The 27998-nt window shown below is 40.9% G+C and overlaps 1 protein-coding gene across 3 annotated transcripts; it reads left to right on the top strand.

The window, feature by feature from the left end:
• The first annotated feature begins 3 nt into the window (after positions 1-3).
• KIF23 (kinesin family member 23) lies at positions 4-27998 on the top strand. Of its 3 annotated transcripts, XM_044231468.1 has the most exons (24): positions 4-185; positions 1739-1808; positions 2919-3047; positions 7370-7475; positions 8103-8239; positions 8536-8645; positions 9034-9204; positions 10490-10531; positions 11247-11359; positions 11511-11632; positions 12893-12995; positions 17436-17515; positions 17601-17720; positions 17949-18075; positions 18424-18582; positions 19675-19832; positions 20512-20685; positions 20977-21156; positions 21443-21754; positions 24494-24724; positions 25593-25675; positions 25866-25944; positions 26581-26651; positions 27410-27998. In XM_044231468.1, the coding sequence occupies exons 1-24, from the start codon at positions 175-177 to the stop codon at positions 27423-27425; spliced, it is 2904 nt and encodes a 967-aa protein (XP_044087403.1). In that variant the 5' UTR covers positions 4-174; the 3' UTR covers positions 27426-27998. The 3 variants fall into 3 exon arrangements, with proteins under 3 accessions (XP_044087403.1, XP_044087404.1, XP_044087405.1); XM_044231469.1 differs by lacking the exon at positions 10490-10531; XM_044231470.1 differs by lacking the exon at positions 21443-21754.

The following is a 27998-nucleotide window of genomic DNA, read 5'->3' as shown; positions in this document are numbered from 1 at the left end:
GGGCGCGAGCTCACCTGGGCTCGCCGCGAAGTTTGCCGGCTTTCTGGAGCGCCGTGCCTCAGTCGCCGAGTACTACTTCCCGCGGCGCGTCCCTGTGGCCCGCCACCCTCACCAGCCCGCCGGATCGAGCCCGGCGCCCCGCGCGCGCGTCCCGGCAGCACGGAGCCCACTGCCATGAAGCCAGCGTGAGTACCGGGCCGCGGGGCGGGGGCCGGCCTCTCCTCGGTCGGCACCGAGTCCCGTGCTGTCCAGGCCGCGGCCCCCAAAGAGGGAACCCCTGCGTGGGCCGCTGCGGGGAGCCCGACTGGCGGGGACCGGTCCGCGACGCGTCCTCCACGTCCCCACCTCCCCTCACGCCGGAGTCCGGCTTCCCGCCCCGGGCCTCCAGAGGGCAGAAGAGGCCGGCCCACGTCGCGGGGAACGGGGAGCCTGGGGCCTGGTGGGCTGCGGTCAGCCCGGGTTCCACCCGCCTGGCTCCGACGCCTTCGCCGCCAGCCCTTAATTAAGTGGCCCTTTCCCGCCCGGCCACCGGCGTTTCCAGGTTGCACTCTGCCGCGGGTGGTGCGGGAGGGGGTCGCCCCGTGGGCTGTGCCCTGGTGCTGCGGGCGCCGGGCGGCGTCCGCCCTGGAGGGCCCTGGTCCCCCGCGAGCGCGGGGTGCTCTTCCGAGCCCCGCCCCGCGGCCTGGAGGCGGAGATCGGGTACTGGGGCGGGGGTCCGGGCCGGCTGACAGTCCCGGCCCGCCCCCGAGCGCTCAAGCCCGCATTCCCGCCCCAAACCCGGCGTCCCCGCTGCACTGGGTCCGGACGGCTCCTGCGTAAAACAATACTTTGCCAAAGGCAGCTGGTTTTCTGAAGGGGCCAAAGTCAAAATCTTTTCTCTTAAAAAAAAAAAAAAAAAAAAAAAAAATATATATATATATATATATATATATATATATATATATATAAAGGAAACCCACCATGATATTTTGTACTGAAAACACTAATTTGCTTGTTTCATTTCGGGCCGTGTTGTGAAAATATTTTAATAACTTAAGTCCATGCCAATAATTACACTTAATTTTATTGTTAAATGTTCATCTGCACTATAGATAAATGTGGGGGTTGCCTTGGAGGTAAACCTCATGCTTTGGTGAAATTGGTGAAGTCAAAATATCTTTTTTTTTGATTCCAAGAGAGCGAGAAATTGCAGGTTGGAGACTAAATTTTGTTTGGGGACAAAGGATGATAAACTCGGAGAACTCAATAAACAATTGTTCCTTAAAAGCATAGACAGATCTTGATGAAAGAATCAAGTGGGATTTTCCCCACCTGCTTTTTTATCATTTGCCGAAGTTAATCCTTGTCATCCACCTTGGCAATGGCTGTTGGAGCAGTGTGTGTGTTTGTGCGCATATATAAGTGCCTTCAAGATAAGAGTGGTCAGTTATCTGTAAATTTTTCAAACTTCTAGTGCTTCACTTTCTGTATAGTCCTTCCAGAAAAAATGCAAGCTATTTTAAATAAATATAGAACTATTGTCTAGTACTGAAACCATCTCCTGAACCCAGTCTTGCTCACTTTTGCACTGTGTGCTGCAAACTTTGTTCTAATGCGGCTTATTATGTTATTTGGGGTGTAATGTTTTAGAACTGCTAAGGGAGACCTTTATAAATCCTAGGAAGGTTGTCTCTTTATGAATTATAGGTGAGGTTATTGTATGTTATTTTGAACTTAATGTTTTTTAACCTATGACCAGGAGGACAAAGACACCCAGGAAAATTCTAGTGAAGAAAGGATCCCAAACAAGTCTTAAAGACCCAGTTGGGGTAAGGTCTCCCTTTAAATTTGTGTGTGTGTGTGTGTTTTCTTCAGTTCTTTTCTGTCTTCTGTGTATACTTCGGAAGGGATGGAGATGTAGAAGCATAGTCAGAGAACATTTAGTGAAATAGAGAACATTTAGTGAAAAATTTAGGTAAGGCTGGTTCCAGCTTTAAAATTTTGTTTCTATGTGGGATTCATTAGTCCAGTAAAATGAAGTCTTTGGTTGTCAACTGTTTAACTCCTGTAACTAATTATAATCTGTAAAGTTAGGTAATGAAAAATATTCTTCACCTGTCCGGGAGAATTCTTCCTGCTTTCTCAGAAGGCAGGAAACTTTCTGCTTGGATGAGCATCCTCTCCCAACTTCAGGGCTGTTAAACAGTTCATAAAGATGCTGGTGTAGAACAGTTTAATTCAGTCCAGTAACTAATCATAATTGCATGTATTTCACGAGTTTCAGGCTTAGGAACTTCTTTTTAGAGGCAGATGGCAAATTAAAGAAGGTTGGTTTGCTCTGGGATATTTTTCTCTCCACTGGCACTGGGATGTGTCTCTTGTTCTAAGTTAAGGGAACTAGGTACTTTGCACATACAGCTGAACAGTTTTTCCTTAACCCTATCTCTGATTAAGAAGCCATCTTTTGGATGTTGTGGTTATTTATTTGTATATTTGTATATTCTTATTGGTATATATGTATATGTTATATTTATTTAATACAAGTGTTAAGCTGCCAAATTTTATTTGACATCGAATTTCAAAGAATTCTGACAGCTTTTCAAATAATTCTCATTTTATGATGCTGTTAATTTTAGAGATTTTTGTATTAGTGGTTGTATATGGCTTTATTCAGTTGGTGCCAGTATAATAGTGAAGAGAAGCTGTGTGATTTGATGCTTTGTTATCCAAATTTGTTTTAATTGTATGTGTATTTAAAGTCCCTTGTAACTGTTATATCTGTTTACATCTGACACTTTCTGGTAGCAAGTTTTGGTTTTCATAGCACTAAGTTCATATAAATCTCTTATGTTGAGAGACCAAGTGTTGGATGAATGAATGGGAAGCTTAAATGAAAAGTTGTCAACCTTTGTTCTGGAAGTCCATTCCTGTAATTTCAGGTGTACTGTAGGGTGCGCCCACTGAGCCTTCCTGATCAAGAGTGCTGCATAGAAGTGATCAATAACACAACTGTTCAGCTTCATACTCCTGAGGGTTACAGACTCAATCGAAATGGAGACTATAAAGAGGTAATTCCCACTGGAACCAAGCTGTTTTTACTTGAAATGTTCTCTCCTGAATGCCCTCATGACGGAGTGAGTCTTCTCCATCTAAGATATGTGAGCACACAGTCTGGAGGACCGTCCCTTGGGCTGCTGAGAAAGCCCTGAGTGGTCTTGACTCCTCCTTCTAACCTCGAACATGTAAAACTATATTTTCTCTTTTCACCTCCAAACTTTTTACACTCTTGCCCTCTTTCTCTTCTCTCTGCTCACCAGTTTTCATTGTACTTTATTTTTCTCTCCTTGTCCTCTCTCCTTCTAGCTCGAGTTCTGTGTTTTTTTTTTCTCCCTACTATGTTCCCTCCCTCTTGTCTTCTTTCTTCTCTCCGTCCTCCTCTCCTCTCCTTCTCTTCCCATGCCTCTGTCTGCCCTGCCTTCCTTCCCATCCTTTGCACATCTTTCTTTCTGATTTGGCATTTCCGTCACCAAATTGTTTTTCCTCTTGACTTCATGACAATATTTTCCAAAGCCCCTATGCTTGTTATAATGAAATTGCAGGTTATTTCAAAAAAAAAAAATAATAATTGTTTTTTAACATTTTTTTTAACATTTTTTACATATAACACAATTGACGTTTCCACTTTTTTGAAAAACTTGTTTACTTCCCTATAACCACCATATATAAAGTGTGACTAGGCCTACGTTTGGTATACTTGAGTTTAGAGGATTGCTTTTATGAATTTCTTATACTAGATTATTTACTTTAGATTAGGGATTATTTAATGAATGATTGTGCTGGGTGGCTATACACACAGACACATACACATAGATACAATTTAATGTGCAGATTAAAATAGCAGTAGGCATTGTGTATTTGAAGTGTTATCTTTATATTTATTTATTTAAAGATTTAAAAAATTTATTTGGCAGAGATCACAAGTAGGCAGAGAGGCAGGCAGAGAGAGGAGGAAGCAGCCTCCCTGCTGAGCAGAGAGCCCGATGTGGGGCTCCATCCCAGGACCCTGGGATTATGACCTGAGCTGAAGGCAGAGGCTTTAACCCACTGAGCCACCCAGGTGCCCCGGAAGTGTTATTTTTAGTAAAATCTTGAGCAAAGTGAGTTCAGTTCATTTCAACAAACATTACACAAAAGCTGCAGGGCAGAAGGAGATTTTAAAAAATGAGTAAGGCACAATCCTTGCCTTTACAGCTGAGTTGGGGGCACAGATGGAAGACAGACCGCTGTGCTGAAAGAGATGGACTTTGGGAATGCAGGAAGAAGCAGTGATTCAGGCTCTTGTCTCTACTTTCACGCAGCCTTTCACTCTTGTGCACCCTGCTCTTGCGAGCTTGTCAGAAGCCTACCAGTGGCCTCTGGACTGCTCAGATTGGATGGGCATCTCTTGTCCTCATAATCTGTTTCTCAGCAGGACCGTCCTTCCCGAAGCCCTCTCCTTTTTCCTGTCCAAGTCTTCATGTTCTTGGTTCTCACAGGCCACCCTTTGTGGGCTCCTCTTCCTTTTCCAACTTCTCAGTACTGAGTGGGCTATACCCAGGGCTCTCTTCTCTACACTTTCCCACGGCTTTGAATGTTGGTTATATGATAATTCTGGGTTTGTTGGGTTTTTTTTTGTCAGCCTAACCCTTTACTAACTTCTAAACCTGAACATCCACTGGATGTCATATAGGCATCTCAAATTCTACGTGCCCAAAAGAACTCTTGATTCTTTCCCCCCTCAAATCATTTCCTCCCTTGTCTTCTCAATAAATGGTAGCACCATGTGTCCCTGCTTGTCTGCCATTCAGTACATTCTATCAGTTCTGCTCCAACATGAAACTGTCCTTTTATTTCTATCTCTACTGCCCCCGCCCATCTTAGCCTTGCTATTAATTATCAAGACTAGAGCTTCTCAAATGATCTGTAGTGAAGAACAGCTTTTTAAAATTTTCAGTGCATTGTGACCGATAATTTCATGCTGCAGCTTTGCCATCTAAATTAGACCACAGAGAAGTGATCTGATAATTTGTTCAGTGAGATGAGCCTAGTGATGGTATACTGGGATGTGGCAGCCATGTCAAATGGCTACACAAGTTTCTAAACTTTCTCCTGATTTCTCTAATTCTCTCCTCCTAGACAGGAAACAAACAGTTCTCAGAGGGGCACTGGTTTGTTGACCATACTTGAAATCTAACTGGACTGCTTGCTTCCGCTCTGAATCTTATTCTCCATTTTCCACAGAGCCACCAGAGAGATCTTTTAAGATTTTATTTATTTATTTGACAGAGATCACAAGTAGGCAGAGAGGCAGGCAGAGAGAGCAGAGGAAGCAGGCTCCCTCCTGAGCAGAGAGCCCGATGCGGGGCTCGATCCCAGGACCCTGGGATCATGACCTGAGCCAAAGGTAGAGGCTTTAACCCACTGAGCCACCCAGGCACCCCAGAGAGATCTTTAAAGTGTAAATCTGATCTGACGCTTTTCCCGTTTAAAAATTTTCAAGGCATAAAGTCTTTAAACGGGCAGAATCCTGCTTAATTTTTCTATTTGTCCATGGTCATCTGTTGCCATCCAGTCCTTTGTGTTCCTTGGATAAGCCTGGATCCTGCTTCAGGGCGGTTCTCCTGGCGTGGACTTTTCTTCCTCCTGGCTCTTAGCACAGATGGCTTCTCATCTGTGGATTTCAGCTTAAACGTCACCTCCTCAGAGAGATTGTCCAGACTACCTTAACAGAAGTGGCACCCTTCCCTGCTTCTGTCCCGGTCTGCCCTTTCTGTGCTTCCTCGATAGCACTTAGCACATCAAGAGATTTTTGTATTGTCTCTTTCCCCTGCTATAATGTAAGCTTCAGGGGGATATGTACCTTATCTGTCCTGTTCCCCTTTCAATGAATATGGATGAAGCATGAATGCAGAGTCTGGGAAAGCTTCATGGAGGAGTGGGCCTTCAAAGATGTCAAATAATTGAGAACTGTCTTACTGTGAAGAACTTCATTTCTCTATTAGATTAATCTCCTATGTATAAGTAGACAGAAAGTTTGGTGGGGATTAGCAGTTCTCACTGCCTTGTCACAGAAGGCACTGCTGGCCTGGAAATGGCTGGGATACCAGTCAGCACCGGAGGATTAGGGAAGTTCCTCCTCTGGGCCTTGGTTTTCTTTACAGGTAAGGAGGGATTTGTTCACAAGAACTTGGAGGTCATCTGACTGATCTGTCAGCACTATTTTATGTGAATCCTTTCCGCCCTAAGATTCTTCATTCTTCTTGTGAACTCTATAGCTAGTTTATACGGTTGGGGTAATATCTTCCATGAAGTAAGAGTTACCCTAGCTCAAGTAGGTGTGTGATCTTTAACAAGTTATAAAATGAGTATAATAATTAATAGTATGTAATCAAAGGTAAGAGTGAAATGATCCACTGCTAGGCTAAGGCAGTGCTTGGCACATGTTGTATTAGTGTATGTTTGAGTACTAATCTATACATGTCCCGTTTTGGGGGGACAAAACTGCTAATTTTAAAAATATAAGGGTCATGATAGTGATATCTGTACAGGTTGAATTTAAAGATAAGGGTATAAAACAGGAAAGAGGGTACTGCTTGACAAAGGCTATAATCCATAATAAATTCTAGTGAAGCTTGCGTAACAACTTAGTGCTGACATTCGTGAAATAAAAACTGCGAAATTCAGAAAGGTTACAGAAATCATTGCAGTGTCTGCAATACAGAAAAACTAAAAAAACCCCACAAAAACAGAAATAATAGAACTCCAGCCTCTGGACAAATAGGACAATTTAGTTTACATGAAAATATATTCATATATACCTCAGTCCCCAATCAAATTTTCCAAGTAGGAGTTTGGTAATATTTTTGGTAATGTAGTGTTATAATAATGATATAGATAATTGAAGTACTGATTTTTTTAAAGGTCACAATTTATTTCATAGAAAAACTCAGATGAGATTATATTTACAATTCATTCCTGATTTTAAGATGGTACACCAAATCCCTTGATTTTATGCTGCTATGGCCTTTTAGTGGTAAATTAGTGTATGGAGTAATGCTTGATGATTTTCACAAGTCTGTGACTGAGTCATGATGATTTTGATCTTTGTTGTCCAAAATCATCCTTGGTCTGTGAAGCATTAGTGGACTTAAGACTTCTACTTTCTCTGTATAAGGGGTATAACTTGAGTTATGTTATGACTTTAAGGGTTCCAAGTTTAAAGACTTAATTTTGGGGGGGTGTCTAGATCTTAAATGTTCACTAAGAAACATCTGAATACATTTAAACAGATGTATTTCTAGCTTAGAGTAAAACTCCATTCATATGCTTTTTATTTTTTCCTTCTTCACAGACTCAATATTCATTTAAACAAGTATTTGGCATTCATACCACCCAGAAGGAACTCTTTGATGTTGTGGCTAACCCCTTGGTAGAGGACCTCATTCATGGCAAAAATGGTATGATTATTGGAGCTTTTGTTACATTTTCTTTTTTGTCCCCCTCTGAAAAAACTGTTTTGATACTTATATATTTGGTTATGTTTGGCCTTGAATTCAGATTTAATCTGTTAGGGTGGTATAAAACCTGCTTTTTAAAATATTTTATTTTGGGGGCCCCTGGGTGGCTCAGTAGGTTAAGCCTCTGCCTTCGGTTCAGGTCATGATCTCAGGGTTCTGGGACTGAGCCCAATATCGGGCTCTCTGCTCAGCAGGGAGCCTGTTTCCCTCTCTCTCTTTCTCTCTGCCTGCCTCTCTGCCTACTTGAGATCTCTGTCAAATAAATAAATAAAATCTTTAAAAAATATATTTTATTTTTATTTAAGTAGGTTCCACTGTGGGCATAGTGAAGTTCAAGTTCAAGCGAGGGGCTTGAACTCACCACCCTGAGATTAAGACCTGAGCTGAGATCAAAACTTGGAAGCTTTACCAACTGAGTCACCCAGGTGCCCCTAGAGACTGCTTTTTGAGCTGGTTAATTTTAAGTGTTTCTTAATACAATGAAGAAATATTAAAAGTGGAGGACTTTTAAGATATAACCCAGTGTGACTTTCAACATATAACTCCATGTGACTTGCTGCATTGTAGGTCTCCTTTTCACATATGGTGTGACAGGAAGTGGAAAAACTCACACGATGACTGGTTCTCCAGGGGAAGGAGGTCTGCTTCCTCGTTGTTTGGACATGATCTTTAACAGTATAGGGTCATTTCAAGCTAAACGATACGTAAGTGTAATTTTTTTTTTTTTTTGAGCTGTGACTATTTCACTTGAGGGCATAGGGACCAAGAGACCTATGGTTACAGTAGTGTTAAAGGAAAACTAATACAGTGGATACATTTTGAAACCTTAAGTAGTAAATGTTTCTTATGTCTTAAATATGTCTTATGTCATAAATATTCTTATGTCTTCAGTATGTCTTAAAAGTAATAAAAATGTTTCTTATGTCTTAAATATGTTTAAAAAAACTATTTAAATTAAATTCTTAAAAAAATCATGGTCTGATTTTTATCTCCACTTCAGGTTTTTAAATCTAATGACAGGAATAGCATGGATATACAGTGTGAAGTTGATGCCTTGTTAGAACGGCAGAAAAGAGAAGCCATGCCTAATCCAAAGACTCCCTCTAGCAAGTAAGTAGTTACATTCAGTGTGACACTAGCCTAAGGGGAACCCTGCCTGGTGGCTTTCTCAGGCACAGGGAATGACTAACACAAAGGGGAGTTGGTCTGACAATTGACTGTAGTGAGATCAAAGTTGAGGAATGTTCTTCATTAAATTTATTTGCTCAGTTGTTCTGTTTGGTTTTGAGCACAAAGTCCTTGAAATACTATTTAGAGAATGTGCCACTTTGGGTGGGAGAGTGAGGACATGACAGGTACTGTTGGCTGACCACGAGTATGAATAGATTGCTTGCAGTGACAGGTCATTTAACGTAAATCTTTAGTTTCCCCTTGGGATCATTTACTTCTGATGCTGACTCTGTAAGAAGAGACTTTTTGCCTTTTTTTCTTTTTTCAGACGACAAGTAGACCCAGAGTTTGCAGATATGATAAATGTACAAGAATTCTGCAAAGCAGAAGAGATTGATGAAGATAGTGTCTATGGTGTATTTGTCTCTTATATTGAAATATATAATAATTACATTTACGATCTATTGGAAGAGGTGCCGTTTGATCCCATAAAGCCTAAGTAAGTAGCGAAGAGAGTTCCATGTCAGCTGCTTAACCTTGGGGAAGCCACTTTACCTTAGGGAGCCTTAGTTTTCTCAGTGATAAATGGTGATAATGCTTTTGTTTTCCCAATGAAATATAATGTGCATATATTTCATACACATATTAATGTGCATAATATATCGTGCAATTGGTGTTCAATGCATAGTTTTATTTTTAACCAGATATACAGCTGTATAAGGGAACCAGTGGGTTAAGGCATCTAAGGAGAAGAGAGTCCTGAATCCTCATCTTAGACATTACTTTTGAGAACTCTTGGCCTTGGGGCTGTATTTTGAGAAACACTGTAATTGTGTGAGGAAGTGTCCTATGCATGTGGGTGCCCTGGGGTTACCTTTCAAGAACCTAACGCTTTGTGCTGGGAGTTTGTAGCCATGTTAACCGTCTGTGGTTGGTGATCTCCAGAGTGGAGTGCAAAGCTGTCGTCTGTACAACTGCTACAGATCTTTCATCACTGATTAATGTGAAGTGACATCTGTAACATCATTCCACCAGAGTTAAAAGACAACTCCTTAGATTTCCTTGGGTCTTGGCTGGCTCAGACTGAAGAACAGCCTGGCCTCACAATCCGTGTTTGGCCAGAGCAGACTCTGGAGTCTCATGTAGTATTAGAATCTTGTTCTTGAGTTGATGGTTTTGTTCTTAAGCCAAATGCTTATCTTCAACGCTGTCTTTGTTAGGGCCTCTCAGAACATAAATAATATGAAGATTAACTGAACATTATTGGAGAAATAGCTGGATATTTAGAAAACCATTAGACTGAGAACAGGTTTAATAAATCACATTAAGCAATTTATAGATTACTTCCTTTCCCATTTGTTTCAGAGTGTCTATTGTGTGTACTCATTTTGCTCAACTTTTGTGATGTCATTCGTTGCTACCAATCCATTTCACTTTTTTGCGCATGTGCCACGTTTCTGTTTGGTTTTAAAAGAGATTATTTTCAAAGAAGTCCATCTTGGTTTTAGTTTTACAAAAGGAAGACTGATAAATGTGCCTTGCATGCCTTGTAACCTTTCTGGTAACTCCTTGAATGAATTCATGGGGTGTGTATTTGGCATTGAATTCAGATTTAATTGCTTAGGGTGGTTTTTAATTATTATTTTTTTTTAAGTCTTTTTAAGTACGATGAAGAAATACTATAAGTAGAGGGTTTTTAAGCACTGACTCACTGTGACTGTCACTACTGTGGACTGAGCCTGGCTGCTGTAGAAACAGTAACTTTCACCTTATTCCTTTGGTAGGTGGAACAGTTGCAGCACGCCCATGAGGAACACAGATTTTGTGTATGTGATGACGTTGACTCTTTTCTTAAGGAGAAAGGGTGCAGTTATACTAGCAGTTGGCATCTGTGGCATGTTTGCATGTAGGTGGTTTTTCATTGGCACTGGGCGGGCTGCTACCTCTGAGCCCCTGCCTGCTGCTTGGGGAATCTGTCCTGTACTGAGTGATGGTGACTGGCACACATTTCCACCCCCACTGCTCACAAGACAGGCTGAACAAGTGGCACCCTTTCCATTCTTATCCTACTGTGCAGATCAACACTTGACCAGCCACTTTGAAAAGATTGCCACTCCTGGTATATACCAAACTCTTTCTGAATTTGTCTTTTGTGGATTCTGATGTGAGAACCAGCTCTGTTGAATTTTTAAAATTAGGGTAATGCTAGACTTTGTTGCTTAACCTGTGCATGTGATGATGTTGCTATACATAATACTGTTTTGTTCTCTACTTGTTTCGTAAGTGTTTTGTGTGCTTTATTAGAACAAATTAGAGCAAAGCTTCTAGAACAACATAGGTTCCTGTGACCCTGTTACGTAACTAACCCTGACTGTGTACCTTATGCTTACCAAGGTCCCTGGGGTTTTTTTGTAGCTCTTGCCTAGGCCTATTCCCATTGTAAGATTCGATGTCTATGGCCCGACAGTTTAGTCCTAGTCTTTAAGCTGAGATGTTAGGATCTCATTATTTAGGAGACTGATGTCTTTTTCTTTCTCACAGACCACCACAGTCTAAACTGCTTCGTGAAGATAAGAACCATAACATGTATGTTGCAGGATGTACAGAAGTAGAAGTGAAATCTACCGAGGAGGCTTTTGAAGTTTTCTGGAGAGGTTAGAAACCAAGCTAAAGTTAGGAAAATCTGAAACAATACATAAAATCCCAAGAGTTGCTACTATAATTTGTTGGCAGTACTATTTAGTAGAAAGCATGTATACTGTAATGACTGAGTTCAGGTTTGATCAATGATGTCTCTCATCACAGGCCAGAAAAAGAGACGTATTGCTAACACACATTTGAATCGTGAGTCCAGCCGTTCCCATAGCGTGTTCAACATTAAATTAGTTCAGGCTCCCCTGGATGCGGATGGAGACAATGTCTTACAGGTAAACTTGTACTGTGTGGAGTTTTTCTTGTTTTAACTGAACCCTTAGTTTTTAGAACCAGAGTTAAATCAGGGAAGCTTGACTGCAGTGAAGACATTCTAGAATTATTAAATGTGGGTGATGATATTTAAAAATTGTTCCATTAAAGAGTGTAGTTTTGGGAAGCTGGCTGTTGAATCTGAGAACATGGAATTGTGCTGTGAAAAAGGTTTACAAATCTTTATAAATCTCTTTAATAGAGGAGATAAAATGAGTATGTATGGGTCATTATTTTATCTCTGAAGACTCGTTCTGTACGTGGGAATTCAGTTAATGGCTTTAAAATGTCAGCGGTTAACTTTCCAGGGTAGATACAGTTTAGGAGATGACAATTCTAAATTGTTCTTCTCGCAGCTGATAGGCCAGTAGGCCTCCCATCAGCTGATCATCCTTTACTGCTAGGCCTGTCACACTACAAGGCTTACATCAATTAATAAAAGCATTTGAGCCTGAATAGGAATCATTTAATAACTTTGAGCTATTAAAGTGTAATTCCATTTGAACCTCATCATGAAGATTTCCACATGGCATGAGGAGATGGTACGGCAGCATACTGGAGACCACCAGGATTCGAATTCTGAGTCCTATTAATTTGCAGGCTGTCTGACCTGTTATAAACTCTTGATAATCCTCTGTGAGGATTAAAGCAGGCAATGCATGTAGAATTCTTAGGCCAGTGCCTGACTTATATAGAGTAGGTACTCATACTAGCTAGAAAATGCTTTTAAGTCAAGCCTCCATATATACTTCCTGTCCTTTGAACACATCTAATATTACAAATCAGTTATGTACCTCTTCATTTTTTATACAATTAGAGTATTATGAAATTTTTCACAATTATAAAATTGTTAAGTATCGGTTATAGAAGAATTTAGGATAGGCCTGTTCTAGAGTCACTACTTAGCAGACATGGATTGAGATCCTGTGCTGTGGCACTGTGCAGGTTGCTAGAGATGAGAACATCGATCCTTGCTTTCACGGGGCTTAGAGTATAATGTGGAAGACCAGACAACAGGGAAGTCATCGAGACTACCATGAATATAACTAAGCTTATGCTCTTAGCAGACTCTTCCACCAAAACCTGTATCATCTAGCCCTACCGTTTTGTACTGTGCAAATGTGATATTTATAAGACTTAATAATTCGTTGATTGGAATATATTTGAAGAACACTGTAAACCAGTTGTACCTCATGTTATTAGAATTACGATCTTCTCTTCAGGAAAAGGAACAAATCACTATAAGCCAGTTGTCCCTGGTAGATCTTGCTGGAAGTGAAAGAACGAACCGGACAAAAGCAGAAGGGAACAGATTACGTGAAGCTGGTGAGCACAGCATAGTACTGGTTTATTGCTACAACTTCCAAAAACTTGCAATGCCAGTCTGTCATCTGCTTATTGATAGGTGGTTTAAGCATAATTGTCTTCAATTTTGATAATTTGGAGGCTAAGTTTAGTGGTCATTGCTGTTTCTTTAGTAATGTTGGTTTGGTATCAGTGTGTTACATATGTTATATATATAACATATGTATATTCTATATGTTATAATACACTGGCTGCTTGAAGAACGGGGGTAAGTGATTAAAATAAATATAAAGCAAATTATATTCATATTGTATCTATTGCCAGTAAAGCACCAGATCCTTAAAATTAAGTGATTTAATAGGTATTCCAACATTCATACTGGTGAAAACTGGCTTCTGGAAGTGGGAAAAATCTTTGAACACAAAAGCAAATTGGAAGAAAATCTGTGGTTTTTTTTTTGTTTTTTGTTTTTTTTTAATCTTTCGTTAGTATAGCTGTTCGTGTTATGGTTTACCTAATAACATGTATGGAGTACGTACTGTGTGCCAGTATTTGAATATTCATCTAGTCTTGGGGTGCATGTGAGGGAAAGTTTAGGGGGAAATTCATGTAGTTGATACTTTATTTGAGCTATATGGAAGACAGGGTTAAAGTCATACTTGACAGAGGAGACAGCCACTTCTAAACTGAGAGAATATGGCAGGGTCAAGGTCACTGAAGTGGGAGGGTATAGGTTGGTGACCCATGACAACTGAAGTGGCAAGGCAAGGCCATGAGGACTCTTGTCTATCATATTAAAAAGTCTGAATTTTTGTTCTAAAGGAATAATGGTGGTTGCCAGTTATTAAAGGACTAGTGTGTATCACAGTATTTACTATGCATGGGCTTGATTTCTTGATTCTGTCCTTTCAGGATTGTGTCATACCCATTTTCAGATGAGGAAATGGGTTGGGAGAGGTTAGGTAATCTTCCCAAGACTTGAGCCTGATTTTAAACCCAGGTTGGCTGGATTTTCAACGCTTTTGTCTTTCTACTATTATGCAGACTCCTTTGAAAGGAAATGAAGACTTAGTCTTTCAGAAAGAATGTTTTCCCATATAGAGAATTAAGGTACTGAGGCAGGTCTAGAGATAGGAAAAGCTGGGAGCCTTTTGCAGTAGGTCGGAGGAGCAATCATGTGCCCTGGAGGCAAGGGTGGGAGAAAAGGGAGAGCTGGTTGGGAAGTCGACCTGCATGTGGAGAGGAAGCCAGAGGGGGAGGGCAGGTCCAGGATCATAGCTGAGGAGAAAGCAGTCTGAGGTGCAGGTGTGGGCCGTTGAAGAGTCTGTGTTGGATGTGTTCAGCTTAGTCCAGGGGAACTGCCTAGTCACTGGATGTACACGAATTTGGAAGGAGAGAGATTTGACTGGAGGCATATAGGTTTAGGTGTTGCCAATATTATGGAAGCAGCAGGGGAGATGAGATTATTCATAGAGGACACATGGGAACCGGCTGAGGCGGAGCCTTGAGGAACAGATGCTTAAGGTGACTGATCAAAAGAGCCTGGGAAGAAGAAAGAAGGTGGTAGCCACGTGAGATGGCAAAAAACCTCCACACTATATATGTATATTTAAGATAGAGAATCTGGGCTCCAGATCATAAAAGAGGAAGGATTCACCTTGATGGGAAGAGGGCTTATCCCAGTGGAAGAAAGTAGAAACTTGAGGGTTCTGATGCTTTGGGAGAAAACCAGAAAGGACTAGCAGTGTTGATATGGATGGGGAACAGCTGAGATAAAAATGAGGGCATGAGCATGGGAAGAAGAGAGACCGTGGCTGGGACACAGAATTCTAGAGGAGGTGCAGTTCTGAGTGATAAAGGTTCGGGGTGTGGGCATAGCTGTGCAGCAACCATGGTGAAGAAAGACTGACTGGAGTTGAGGGAGTGCGAGTCCTCTGGCAGCATGTTGGAGCAGTCCTCACAGACACTAGAATGACCCAGGGGCAGGCGAGGTGGGGAACATGGAAGGGCAGCAGCAAGGGACTAGGAGAATGTTGCTGGCCTCCTCTGCTCACCATCCTTATAAATGTCAGGTTTGGGGCGCCTGGGTGGCTCAGTGGGTTAAAGCCTCTGCCTTCAGCTCAGGTCATGATCCCAGGGTGCTGGGATCGAGCCCCGCATCGGGCTCTCTGCTGAGCAGGGAGCCTGCTTCCCCCCTCTCTCTGCCTGTCTCTCTGTCTACTACTTGTGATCTCTGTCAAATAAATAAATAAAATCTTTAAAAAAAAAAAATAAATGTCAGGTTTCAGAAAACAAGCAACTTTTGCTTGGGCTGTAGGGGGAAGCATTGTCCTTCTGAGAGAGGATAATCCTGTGGGGCTTTGCACGTCGGCTGCAGGGTAAAGCCCATGGACACTTCACAGAATATCCCTGAGTGAATGACATAAAATATGTAGGATTACAAAGTTCACTGATTAGATGGAAATGTTTTTTAGAAGTTTTTATGAGGGAGGGGCAGAGGGAGAGGTGGAAGCAGACTTCCATTGAGCAGGGAGCCTGATGTGAGGTTCTATTCTAGGACCCAGAGATCTGAGCTGAAGGCAGATGCTTAACTGACTGAGCCACCCAGGTACAACCCACCCCTTCCCTTTTTAAAATAAGCTTCACGCCCAGCATGGAGCCCAAGGCAGGGCTTGAACTCAATCCTGAGATCAAGACCTGAGCTGCTATCAAGAGGTGAATGCCTGGGGTGCCTAGGTGGCTCAGTTGCTTGAGTGTTGACTCTTGGTTTCAGCTCAGATCATGATCTCCTGGTCCTGAGATCGAGTCTCATGTCAGGTTCCACATTCAGCAGGGAGTCTGCTTGAGATTCTCTCCCTCTCCCTTTGCCCCTCACCCAACCTGGGCTCTCTCTAAAATAAATAAATCAGTCTGATAGCTGACTGACTGAACTACCTGGACGCCCCCCACTAAAAGTATTCTTAAGGCATTTGTCATTATAATAATTTACATGTTTCTTTATCAATGCCTTAATTAAAGATGTATCAGTAAGTCTTATAACTATGTAATTTCAAAGTAGTGATGAATATAAATATCTTGATCTGCAATAAAGTGTAAGATGCTATAAAATTACCTATGATTTGTGCTGGCAAAAATCACAGATACCACTAATATTACGTTTTGGCCTACATTCATAATTGAAAGGATGTGCTATTTCAGAAGTCTGGAAAAACTAAAGGTATAATTTATTTCCCATCCAAGTATACAGACTTCCTGAAATGTACCCATGGACAATATGGACCTCAGGTTAAGAAATGGTAATTAGAGAGAGATGGGTAGAGAGCTCTCTGTGAGAGTGTGAGGACATAGGGAAGTCTGGTAACAGGAATTTGGGCTCCAGAGAGCACAGTGGAAAGAGAAAGGACATTGGAGTTGGGGTCAAGGAAGAAGAATCCTGCATCATAGGACATTATGGAGGCACAGATGAGCTCTGTGTTTTGAGAGGTGACCAAGAATGAGAACACAGTGAGAATTAGCTGATGTATTTGGGGGTCTCTGCAAGTGAGCTCTCCTGCCTCACTGGAGGCTTGATGAATCGGTCAGACTTGTCTTGACTCAGAAATCCAAACAGGAGTGGTCAGAAGTAACAGCTATGTCACCTTAGTAATCCTTATTTGGGGGCACCTGGCTGGCTCAGTAGAGCATGTGACTCTTGACCTCAGGGTTGTGAGTTTCAGCCCCACATTGGGTGTAGAGATTACTTAGATATATTAAAATCTTTTTTTAAAAAATTATTATTTATTTATTTGACAGAGAGATCACAAGTAGGCAAAGAGAGAGGAGGAAGCAGGCTCCCTGCTGAGCAGAGAGCCCAATATGGGGCTCGATCCCAGGACCCTGAGAGCAGGACCTGAGCCGAAGGCAAAGGCTTAACCCACTGAGCCACCCAGGTGTCCCAGATATACTAAAATCTTAAAACAAACAAACAAACAAAAAACAAAACCAAAAACTGAAATCCTTGTTTGGATGTGGAGGGCACAGAGTTGGTCCTAACATATATGACTGTTGGAGACAGGAGCCCCTCTGGGTACCTGGGGCAGGGGTGGGGTGAGACTTCAGTGCTGATGAAGCCTGAATGCTTTTGAGATAATATTTTAATGTGAGGATATTAAATAACAGCTGCATTTAATATACTCTTTCACAGAATTTAAGATTTGGAAGAAACTTTATGGGCCATGAAGTAAATAATGTTGCACTTTTGATAGAATCCTTGAAGGATGGTGTTAATCCCCTCCTGAAACACTGCTATAAAAATACTCCTGAAATACAGCAAGGCCATGTGGGGACAACTCCTTAGATCAGGCCATTAAAACCCATTAGTTGTAATTTCCATATAGTATTTCTATGATTTTATAGGCAGACAGACCACATTGTAGCTACTGTATTGTTTTCAGATGTCTTCTGTCTATATTTTCCTGTCAGGTAACATTAATCAGTCATTAATGACGCTAAGAACGTGTATGGAAGTCCTGAGGGAGAACCAAATGTACGGAACTAACAAAGTAAGTGACAGCTGGTCATCATTTGCAGAGCTTTGTTTGTGTGCATTCTTGTGCCTTATATATTTGGGTTTGAATGTATTTACAGATGGTTCCATACCGAGATTCAAAGTTAACCCATCTGTTCAAGAACTACTTTGATGGCGAAGGTAAAGTACGCATGATCGTGTGTGTGAATCCAAAGGCTGAAGATTATGAAGAGAGCTTGGTAATTTTGATCTATTTATCTTATAAAGTCTCTGCATTTCTATGGAGAAAACAACTATTTGGATGTGAAGAATGATATTTTAAATATTTTTAAAACTGATACAGAACCATTAGTTACAGAAGTGAACTAATGATCAATTTATTATTGTTTCATTGAGTAATTTCTGAAGGACTTGAATATGCTGATTTATAAAACCAAAAACCCCCTCCAATGTGTTTTGTATCTTAGCAAGTCATGAGATTTGCAGAAGTGACTCAAGAAGTTGAAGTGGCAAGACCAGTGGACAAGGCAATATGTGGTTTGACACCTGGAAGGAGATACAGAAACCAGGCTCGAGGAGGTCCAGTTGGAGATGGTATGATGTGTGTCACATCATGTACATGCTGATGTCTCTCAGTCTCTCTCTCCTTAAGGTTGATTTCACAGTAGAGAACTACTGTCTTCCCTTTCTCTAAAGAACCAAGTGCAAAGAAAAAAAAAAAGACCCAAAGTATAAATGAGTTTTCTTTTGTTACATATTATAACTTATTTTCCCCACTTTTTCTTTTTTATAACTCATTTTTAAGGAAGTATGATTGTGACAACTCAAGAAAGCACACTGGACTGGGGGTTCTAATCACAGGTGTTCAACTTGTTTAAATAAGCTTTCTCTCCTGTGTAACTTCTTGTTTTTTATAATATATTTTTTTATAATTCAACGCAGAACCACTGGTTACAGAAGTGGTTTTACAGAGTTTTCCACCTCTGCCGTCCTGTGAACTTTTGGATATCAACGATGAGCAGACTCTTCCCAGGCTGATTGAGGCATTAGAGAAGCGACATCACCTACGGCAGATGATGATCGATGAGTTTCACAAACAATGTAAGGGCTAAAAGCGGTCTGCGATCATTTCAACTCCAGAAACTGTAAGAAATTTGAGTTCTTGGCCAGATCTTAAGGAAGGGTCATCTGTTTCTGCACTTTGTAGTGCTCAAGGCATTGTTAAATTTGACTGACCAGGAACTTTCTCACAGCTTGTAAAACAGAAGAAACTGGTAGGTGTGTATTCTCTCTCTTTTTTAAATCTACAGAAAAAGACACAAAGGAATAATAGGTACGTTGCTTTTAGTTCCTACTAGTTACTTGCAAGGCACTTCATAAATATTACATTTTAATAATGTCTTTGGGCAAATGACTTCCTTTTCCATTTCTTGGTCTCCCTATCTGCAAAATGAGGATTTTAACTGTTCTTACCTCAGAGGGTGTTGTGGCAGTGAGATAATATGTGAGAATCATGTAGAACAGTGAACAGCCTGGTACTTAAAAATGCTCAGTGGGTAGGTCTACGATTTTTATTATCATTAATTCATTTGTATCTTTAGAGGAAATGTGTGAGGTAAGTGGAATCTGTATTCCCGTTTTGAAAGGAAGAAATGTGGGGCGCCTGGGTGGTTCAGTGGGTTAAAGCCTCTGCCTTTGGCTCAAGTCATGATCCCAGGGTCCTGGCATCACCCGTGTCAGGCTCTCTGCTCCACAGGGAGCCTGCTTCCGTTCTCTCTGCCTGTCAAGTAAATAAATTGAAAAAAAAAAAAAAAAGGAAGAAATGTGCTCAGAAAAACTAAGTCACATAACTCGTAGTTGGTGTTGCAGGGATTTCAGGTTGGATCCAGCTGATCCTAAATCTAATGTTGTTTCTGTTTTTGCAGTTGTTTTGAACCAAATTACTTACCTGTAAGGGTTGACAAGGCAATGCTGTAGTGCCGAATGAAAGACTCTATGTTTTTCAGTCAAAACCAGCTTTTCTAGGAATATCTCTCATAGATTTAGAAACCAAACTCTTGATTTCCTTCTTGACTTGTTTTCTGCTCCAGGCTGTCATGATTTGCTGAATAGCTACATACTGGTTAATAAAAGTTGATTTCACTGGTTATTTTGGAATTGGGAGTAAACGTGGCCTGCATGCTTTTGTTTCAGCTATGACATTTAAAGCGTTGTTGCAAGAGTTTGACAGTGCTGTTGTAAATAAAGAAAACTACATTCAAGGAAAACTAAATGAAAAAGAAAAGGTGATCTCAGGACAGAAATTGGAAATAGAACGACTGGAGAAGAAAAACAAAACTTTAGAGTATAAGGTTTGTTTGGGCATGATTTAGTGGATGTGCGTGCTGGCTGGTTAGCGCTGCTCTCTGACCTAGCTGCTCACCCTCCGGGCCTTTCACCACTGCTTACTGGGGGAGAGGCAGCGCCTAGCTCCCTACTAATCTGCACCTCGCCCCAGAAGAGAGGGGATGTGAGCAAAGAGCTTTAGAGGGGTAATGTACTCTTTAATTCTCTGAGTTAGACTTTAGCCGTTGGAGAGAATGTTCTTGGACCAAATAAGTGAGTTTCTAGAGGGCTTTCATAAGTTTAGCTCTGGTTTATGCTTGCTTTTTGACTTAGGACAATAGGTTTGTTCTCTCTAGATCCTTTAAAGGGTATCCATTCCTTCTAGACAGAAGCTTATTGCAACCAATACAGTGTTCTCTCTTCTGAAAACAGCCTAAAAAACAAAATTCAGGCGAATTTTAGGGGAAAATCATTTTCACATGAAATCAGTTAAAGCTTTGTCTTTTTCTGTGAGGCCCTTGTTTAGAAGTTCTCACTTCTAGGCATGGAGGTTGGAATTCAGATAACATAGAAGAGGGAACTGCTTTCTCCAGGATTTTTCTTTCCACAACTATGCCTGTGTGAGCAAACCGCCAGAGCAGTCAGTTCACAGCTGCGTGCGGTGCTTACAGGCCGGTTCCTGAATAGAATGGTCTGCCTTCCCAGATTGAGATTCTGGAGAAGACAACTACAATCTATGAGGAAGACAAGCGTACTTTGCAACAGGAACTCGAGACTCAGAACCAGAAACTTCAGCGGCAGTTTTCTGACAAGCGCAGACTGGAAGCCAGGCTACAAGGCATGGTGACAGAAACAACCATGAAGTGGGAGAAAGAATGCGTGAGTGTCACTCCTGTGGTGCTTACCTCCGGGATGGTGGTGGGCTTCCACCCAAGGTGTTCCGAATCCATGTTCCCAGGCTTAGGGTTTCGGTGGCGGTGGCAGCAGGAGCCACCATTCAGTCCATTCTGTCTCCTTTCTCTGCCCTTAAAACGGCTGACCAGTGAGCTGGCATGACGAGGTGCGCTGGACTCCGGAAGGGCCGCCATTCTTAGGAAACGAAGTGGCTGCGTGGTCCAGGATGCTCCGTTGGTGTGACTGAATTAGACGCGTGTCCCTCTTTTAACCTAGGAGCGCCGGGTGGCAGCCAAACAGCTGGAGATGCAAAATAAACTCTGGGTCAAAGATGAAAAACTGAAACAACTGAAGGCTATTGTTACTGAACCCAAAGCTGAAAAGCCAGAGAGACCCTCCCGGGAGCGGGACCGGGAAAAAGTCACTCAAAGAGCCGTCTCTCCATCACCAGTTCCTGTAAGTTTTTCGTGGTGGGGTAGTCACTTGCACTAGAGAAAATGTGCTCAGATTAGGTAACTTTCTAGGATGCTCCATTTGTTGTTTTATATTATTGTATTTCTCTAACTTCTCTATGTAAATATTTCTAAAAATTTAGCATAAATAAATTTATTGCAAATTCAGAATAAAACATGGAGTAACTCAGTAAAAATGATTCTAACATAGGCTAAAATGATAGAAAAGCAGTGAATTGTTTCTCTCGGTGTTTCAGTCTTGCTCATTAATTTCTCTTCCATTTTTTTAGCTTTCTAGTAACTATATTGCTCAGCTTCCCACCGGCCAGCAGCTCCTGAGCCAGCCACAGCTACATAGGCGCTCTAATTCTTGCAGCAGCATTTCTGTAGCTTCCTGTATTTCGGAATGGGAGCAGAAAATTCCTCCGTACAACACACCTGTCCATGTCACCTCTATTGCAAGGCGTAGGCAGCAGGAGCCAGGACAAAGTAAAACTTGTGTCGTGTCAGACAGAAGGCGAGGGATGTACTGGACGGAAGGCAGGGAGGTGGTTCCCACATTCAGAAATGAGGTAGAGCTAGAAGAGGACCACTGCTGCAGGGTCAGTGCCGGTGTTCTCCGAAAGCCTGGTGGCCGTAGCCAATCGCGGGTTTGCTGGGGGGTTTCGTGACTTGATTCATTCAGAAAGTTCAATGGAAAGATGGGCGAGCTCCAAATATAAACAAGGGCTAATTTTTCTGTTATTTACTTTGACAATCACCCTGAGATTGAGGCCTAGCTCTTCATCTGAAAAAGTCATAACACCTGGCCACATCGGGATCGCCAGTGAACACAAGTCAATGGGGTGTGCCCCAAGTAATCTGGGCTTTTCATTTGCATAAGCTGGTGGGCAGCCACAAAATCAGCAAACTGTGTCTCAGAGCACATTTTCCATTTTTTTTTGTTTTCCTTCCTCAGTTTTTTTTTGCTGCTTCTGAACTTTTTATTTAAATTGTTCTTTCAAACTTTTGAATAGTTTCAAACTCAAAAATTGAAAGAATGGTGCAGTATCTTCTTTCCCCTTACCTAGACTTACCACTTGTGATTTATATAGATATGTCATTTTTTCCTTGAACTTCTGAAAGGAAGTCCCTACACTTTGTGACTTTTAATCCTACTAAGGACATTGTCCTGTATAAACAGTCTTTATCAAACCTAAAAAAGTTAACATTAATAGCCTCTGTTTTTAATCTGTGATCCTAACAAAGTGAATGCCCTGCATGTGGTTATTCTCTGTCTTCAATCTCTTTTAATATAAAATAGTCCCCCTGCCACAAACTTTTTTTGATTTTCATGACATTGACTGTTTTGCAATACTCCAGGCCTGTTGTTTTATAACTACTGAAGGTTTGCATGTCCAGTAAATTGCTTTTAATCTCAAGAGCTTTACCTCAATTTATAAGGGCTTGGCCTCAGTCAAGGGTGTTTAAAGAAATTTGTGTTTAAATTTTCTTCTTAAGGATTAAGGTAAAAAGCTTTTCCTTTGACTATAAATAAATGGACCAAGTTAATGTGGATTTATAGTTAGTAAAATCTTACTATAGCTCTTTTAGAATTTGTCTTTTAACAAATTAATAGTATTTTGCTTTAGTTTTCTTGTATAATTTAGGGTACAGATAAGTTTCATTTAGATGGCCTGCACTTCTGCTTATTAAGGGACAGTGATGAACTGCAAAGTATTTACCAAGCAACAGATGATTCTAAAGCCTATGTTCTTTACTTTGCAAATTTTGCTTGAAACCTTTTTAGGGAGCAAATTATAGTGACTGGTCTTTCTGATCAACTCTAATAAATCCCTTTTATTTTTCATGAAAGTTTAGAGAGTGAACACTATTCAAGGCTTGCTTATGCTTGGTTAACTAATTCGGCTCTCAGATATTTAAAAGGATTTACTAGCAATCCAACTTCTCACTTGAAATTAAATCTCTTTAGAAGTGCAGCAAAGTTTAGGCTAGTATCTATTTATCCAAGTTTTTGGCCAAAAATTTTGTCAGGTGGGCTGAATTTATACTTCACTGAAGAAGATGAAAATATCTCTGAGTCTGTAAATGATAGCAGATTGTAACAATTATCTTTCTGAAGCCAGTTTCATAATGTATTTATTGCTGAATGTGTTCAGGAAAACTATCACCTTTGCTAAATGGTAGGTCATGAGAGCCTGACTTTCTTGTTCAACATCAGATCACTTTTTAAGAAGGGAGAATTTCCTGGGTTGCTGGCAGTGTGGGCATCTTTTGTGGCCAACTCTATCGCCCAGGTTCTATAGTAGCAATGACTTAGCACCAGCAGCTGTTGCTTGTGATTACATAGGGGAAATGCTTCAGTTCTCTAGACAGGCATCCTAAAGTTAGGATCTTTGTCCGTGACCAGGTTGGAAGGATTTGGCATGTGACAGACTGTTTAATTTGCTTTCAGTTACACAAATAGGAGACATCTGAACCAATGAGTTGTCTTTGGAATTATGTCCTGTATGTGAAATGCTTTTTCTTAGACTGAATGTGCTAAATTTAACTTTCCCAGATTTACATGATAGTTGACTGGAAACAACTAGTTTTTAACTGTATGATTGATACAGACTGATTTGATACTATATTTTTAGTTTGGTTCTTAGAATCTTTATGAAATATTGGAGAAAAAAATGTTATGTTTTAGCCATTACTGTGTTTGAACTTGTTAAAAGTTTTACTTGAGATTTTAAGATCTCAAAGTAGTCAGAAGTACTTCATTTATAGTCTCTTGATCATTTTATACCTAGGTTTCTTATTATACCTTATGTTCTTTAGCATTTTGTACCAGAAAGTCCATTAGTTTTTACTTATTTATTGTCTTTGTATACGGAGTGTTTTCTCTTTTGTTTAGAGGACTGTGGCAAGTTTAGAGTTTTTATTGACCTCATTTGAAGTTTTTAACATAGCTGTGGACCTCACAGGTTACCTTACAATAGGAGGCACAAATGATGGTTTTGATAGAGAATGTAAAATGAATTGTCTTGAATACCACTTACATGGGAAAGCTTGCAGCATAGCCAGAACTTTTTCTTATATTGTTTTGTTGAAAGGGGAGCTCCCTGGTAGAATGTATACTAGACAAGCAGTATTAAAAGATGTCTGTTGGTTGTGTGGTTAAATACAAAGAGAACATTTAAATTATCTGAATAACATATTTAGCTTTTGAAAAGGTTTGTGCATTCGTTTTGATACTGTTATCAACTAATGTAGCCAAACCTGCTGCACTTCTAATAATACCCTTAAATTAATTCTGGGTTATGCTTGTTTCTTGATTCCTCTCTCAACCTGATCAGAACGTACCACCAATTCGTCTCCGCCACAGACGATCTCGCTCTGCAGGAGACAGATGGGTAGATCATAAGCCTGCCTCTAACGTGCAAACTGAGACAGTCATGCAGCCACATGTCCCTCATGCCATCACAGTATCTGTTGCAAATGAAAAGGCACTAGCTAAGTGTGAGAAGTACATGCTGACCCACCAGGAACTAGCCTCCGATGGGGAGATTGAAACTAAACTAATCAAGGTAAAAACAAATTGACACAGGACGAAAAACATACAGAAAGTCAACTTTGCAAAAAACCACTTACTCTTCTGTTCCTCTGACGACACACAGGCAGTGTCAACAAAGATAAATGGGTATTGATACAACCTTTTTGTTTGTTCATTAGAAAACTAAAGGAACTGCTGGGGCTGTAAATCTGCTGAACTTGGACTAAATCAGCTGCTCTCTAGTGAACGAGGCTCAGGTCCCTGGGATTCTGTTCGAGGAACTCCAGATCTATTACGTCCTTGTAGAGCTAGTTTCAACCACTACTTTAGAAGTAAACCCAAAGAAAGATCTACATTTGTCAGTTCCCGATAAAAAGCCCACGTTAAAATGTGACCTGTCAACATTTCTTATCACTGAACTACCCTGATCCCTTTCCCTTCCCTAGCCTCTAGAAAAATTATCCTTTGATCAGAGAGTCAGTGAATAATCACGGAAGTAAAAGCCAACTAGAAAAAATTTAGAGGATGCTTCTTAATTATAACCAGAGTTACAAATAAGACTGTAAAGTAAGCGGGGTGGTATATCCAGAGGAAAGTATAATGACTTAGAACATTTTAGAAATTTCTGGTAGAGTTCTTGATCCTTGGTGTTGTTTTTAAATTATAGATTGAATGAAAAGAAATATCTATTTTTTGCAATTTAAGAATGTTACTGATTATATTGCACTGGACTTCTTTTGTTTACTGGAGACAATTTCTGAAGTACTTTCATAGCACAGTCTGAATAGGCACTTATGAATAGGACTTTACTGTTTCATGGAGAATCTTAAGTTCAGCTTGAAATACATGTATATCATTCAGTTATATCAAAGTATAATGCTGACCTTTCCTGTCTGCTTCAGGGTGATGTTTATAAAACAAGAGGCGGTGGACAATCGGTTCAGTTTACAGATATTGAGACTTTAAAACAAGAATCACCAACCGGGTGAGTGATCATCAGATGCATCTCTTCACAGGGCTAAAGATTTCTTAGCTGCTGCTGCTTGCAGAACACAATGTCCTATAAGATGTAGCATTAATTAACTGAAGGAATGTAGTGATGTCCTATTTCTAGTATTTTTCCTATTCTTAGATGCAAAAATAATTGTTGCATCGTGTTTCCCCTTTTTCCGCAGTCGAAAACGAAGATCTTCCACAGCAGCACCTGCCCCACCAGATGGTACAGAGTCTGAATGGACTGATGTAGAAACAAGGGTAGGGGTAAAAATTAAATCTGTCTGCTTCATAAAAGTTAGGGGCAACCTATTTTAACCCTCCTGGCTCCAGTTTTTCCTGCTCTCGGAAGCAGATCTCACATTGCCAGTGCAGCCTGTAGGCCTGTTCTCCGCAAACCTGCTACGGTTCTCTTGTTTGTTTAGGTCTGCTCGTACAGGAACTCTCTGGTTCAAGGTCCCTGGTCAGTGTAGAGAGACAGGGCCTGAGAATCAAGTCATAGGGCATCACTGTAGAACAATTCACATCACATTGGTGGGGATCTTCATTGAAGCACAAGTTCCCTGTGGAACTGTTAACTCACTGTTACTCCTAAAGGGAGGTTCTTCTAGAAAGAACCAGCGCGGGGAGGGTAGGTGGTGTTAGGAGGCCATGTTCTGGTCCTGGCCACTAACCTTCTCAAGGAAATTACCTGCATGATCTCTAGAGGCCCTTCCAGCTCACTATCTTTATGGCCTATGTCAAACTGCACATATCTGGTATTTTAACGTAGGTGTCTGTGCTGCACTGGAAACCAGTGTGGGATTCCACCGTGGTTGAAGCCATCTGAGCACAACTGTATTTACAGACTGTAGAGATTGGAGCTGATCTTTGCCTCTTCTGTAATTTTCTTACCAGTGTTCTGTGGCTGTGGAGATGAGAGCAGGATCTCAGCTGGGGCCTGGATATCAGCATCATGCACAACCCAAGTGAGTCCCGACTAACCGGGCCTGTGTGTGTGCTCCCTCCTCCAGTATTTCCACTATCACCCTATCTCCCTACTATCCACTTTTAAGAGGACATACGTGGTTTTTGTTTACCCCTTGGAACAGCTGGGCCCTCTAGCAGACTGCAGCAGCAGGCTGAGAATGTCAGAAGGCTTGGTAAGAGCAGTAACCAGAGGTAAAGGAAGATTGCTCAGGCTTATTCATACTTGGCTAGTGCTCCTAAAGCTCTCAGAGGCGGACTGAGATCACCAGTAGGGAGGGAGGCCGAAGGCTTTAGTCAGGGAAGACAGCTCTTCGTGTAATTCATTTCTCCGAACTTGCCTCTAGGTCTCCTTATAGTGGTAAATGTTCACTAAAATAAAACGGAATGGTGGAATTTATGGCAGGGGAAGGAATCTCACTTTTCCTTCTATTAAGCACGTACCCAAGAGTCTGGTCAATTGTTTTTTCATATTAAAACGCCCGGTCAAATGTTTTACCTATACAAGTCTTTGTGTCCATTTTTAACACATATTCCTTAGGCAAGTTGCAAAGTCTTTGCAGTAGGAGGCAGGCGGGGATCCTGCTTTTTAAATTTAATAGTGGATATACATATTTTATAACTGTTACTTGCTTTCTCAGGATTGACCTTTCCCACAATAAAACCCGAGTTCTGGTAAAGTCTTTTCTAGGAGATCCAATTGCTATTAATGTGTCACTGATTGCAAAGTCAGTACTGAATGCTGGTTTTCATATTTTAGGCGCAAGAAACCATGACCTGACAGTCTCAGTAACAAAAGAGCATTTTCATTTGTGTTGGTGATTTCTCCAAAGCCATGCCAGGAGTCTTCGAAGTTACCTCGCAGCTTTGTTGAGTATCACAGACCTCAGATACATCATACACTGGTGCAGATCAGAGATTCCCCCTATGGTCCCAAAGATACCTAGGCTTCAGCACACTGTTTCTATTCTATGCCCTGCCATATGAACTTTTTTTATAATGCTGTTGTTTTGTATATTTCTTGTATACTTAATAACTAATTCACACAAGTGTTTTGTCCTGGGTGATTAAGGAAAAATGTATGTAAATCACACTTTTTTTTGTGACTTTTCCTGCTCTTGTCTGAATACATCTTAAGGTTTTATAAACAGAACAGATGCTGCTACAGAATAGCTTGCAAGAATGCACTTTAGACATATTTGACAATTCAAACTTTCAAAATAAGGGTGTCAGTAATGGGCCAATACTAAAGCCATTTTAGGAACTTGTTCTGAATTTTGTATGTATATTTCTACTTTCTGATCTTTAGATATGCAAAAAGAACTGAAATAAACACTAAGAAATACAAA

Source organism: Neovison vison, chromosome 13 (assembly GCF_020171115.1).
Source record: "Neovison vison isolate M4711 chromosome 13, ASM_NN_V1, whole genome shotgun sequence".
Lineage (NCBI taxonomy): Eukaryota > Metazoa > Chordata > Mammalia > Carnivora > Mustelidae > Neogale > Neogale vison.
Note: the sequence above shows the minus strand (reverse complement) of the source record. Positions and strands in the feature narration are given on the sequence as shown.

Coding starts and splice junctions, on each gene's coding strand:
- KIF23 (XM_044231468.1), top strand. Junction 3,048..7,369: donor GAAATGGAGACTATAAAGAG/GTAATTCCCACT, acceptor CCTTCTTCACAG/ACTCAATATTCATTTAAACA. Junction 11,360..11,510: donor TTTTGAAGTTTTCTGGAGAG/GTTAGAAACCAA, acceptor CTCTCATCACAG/GCCAGAAAAAGAGACGTATT.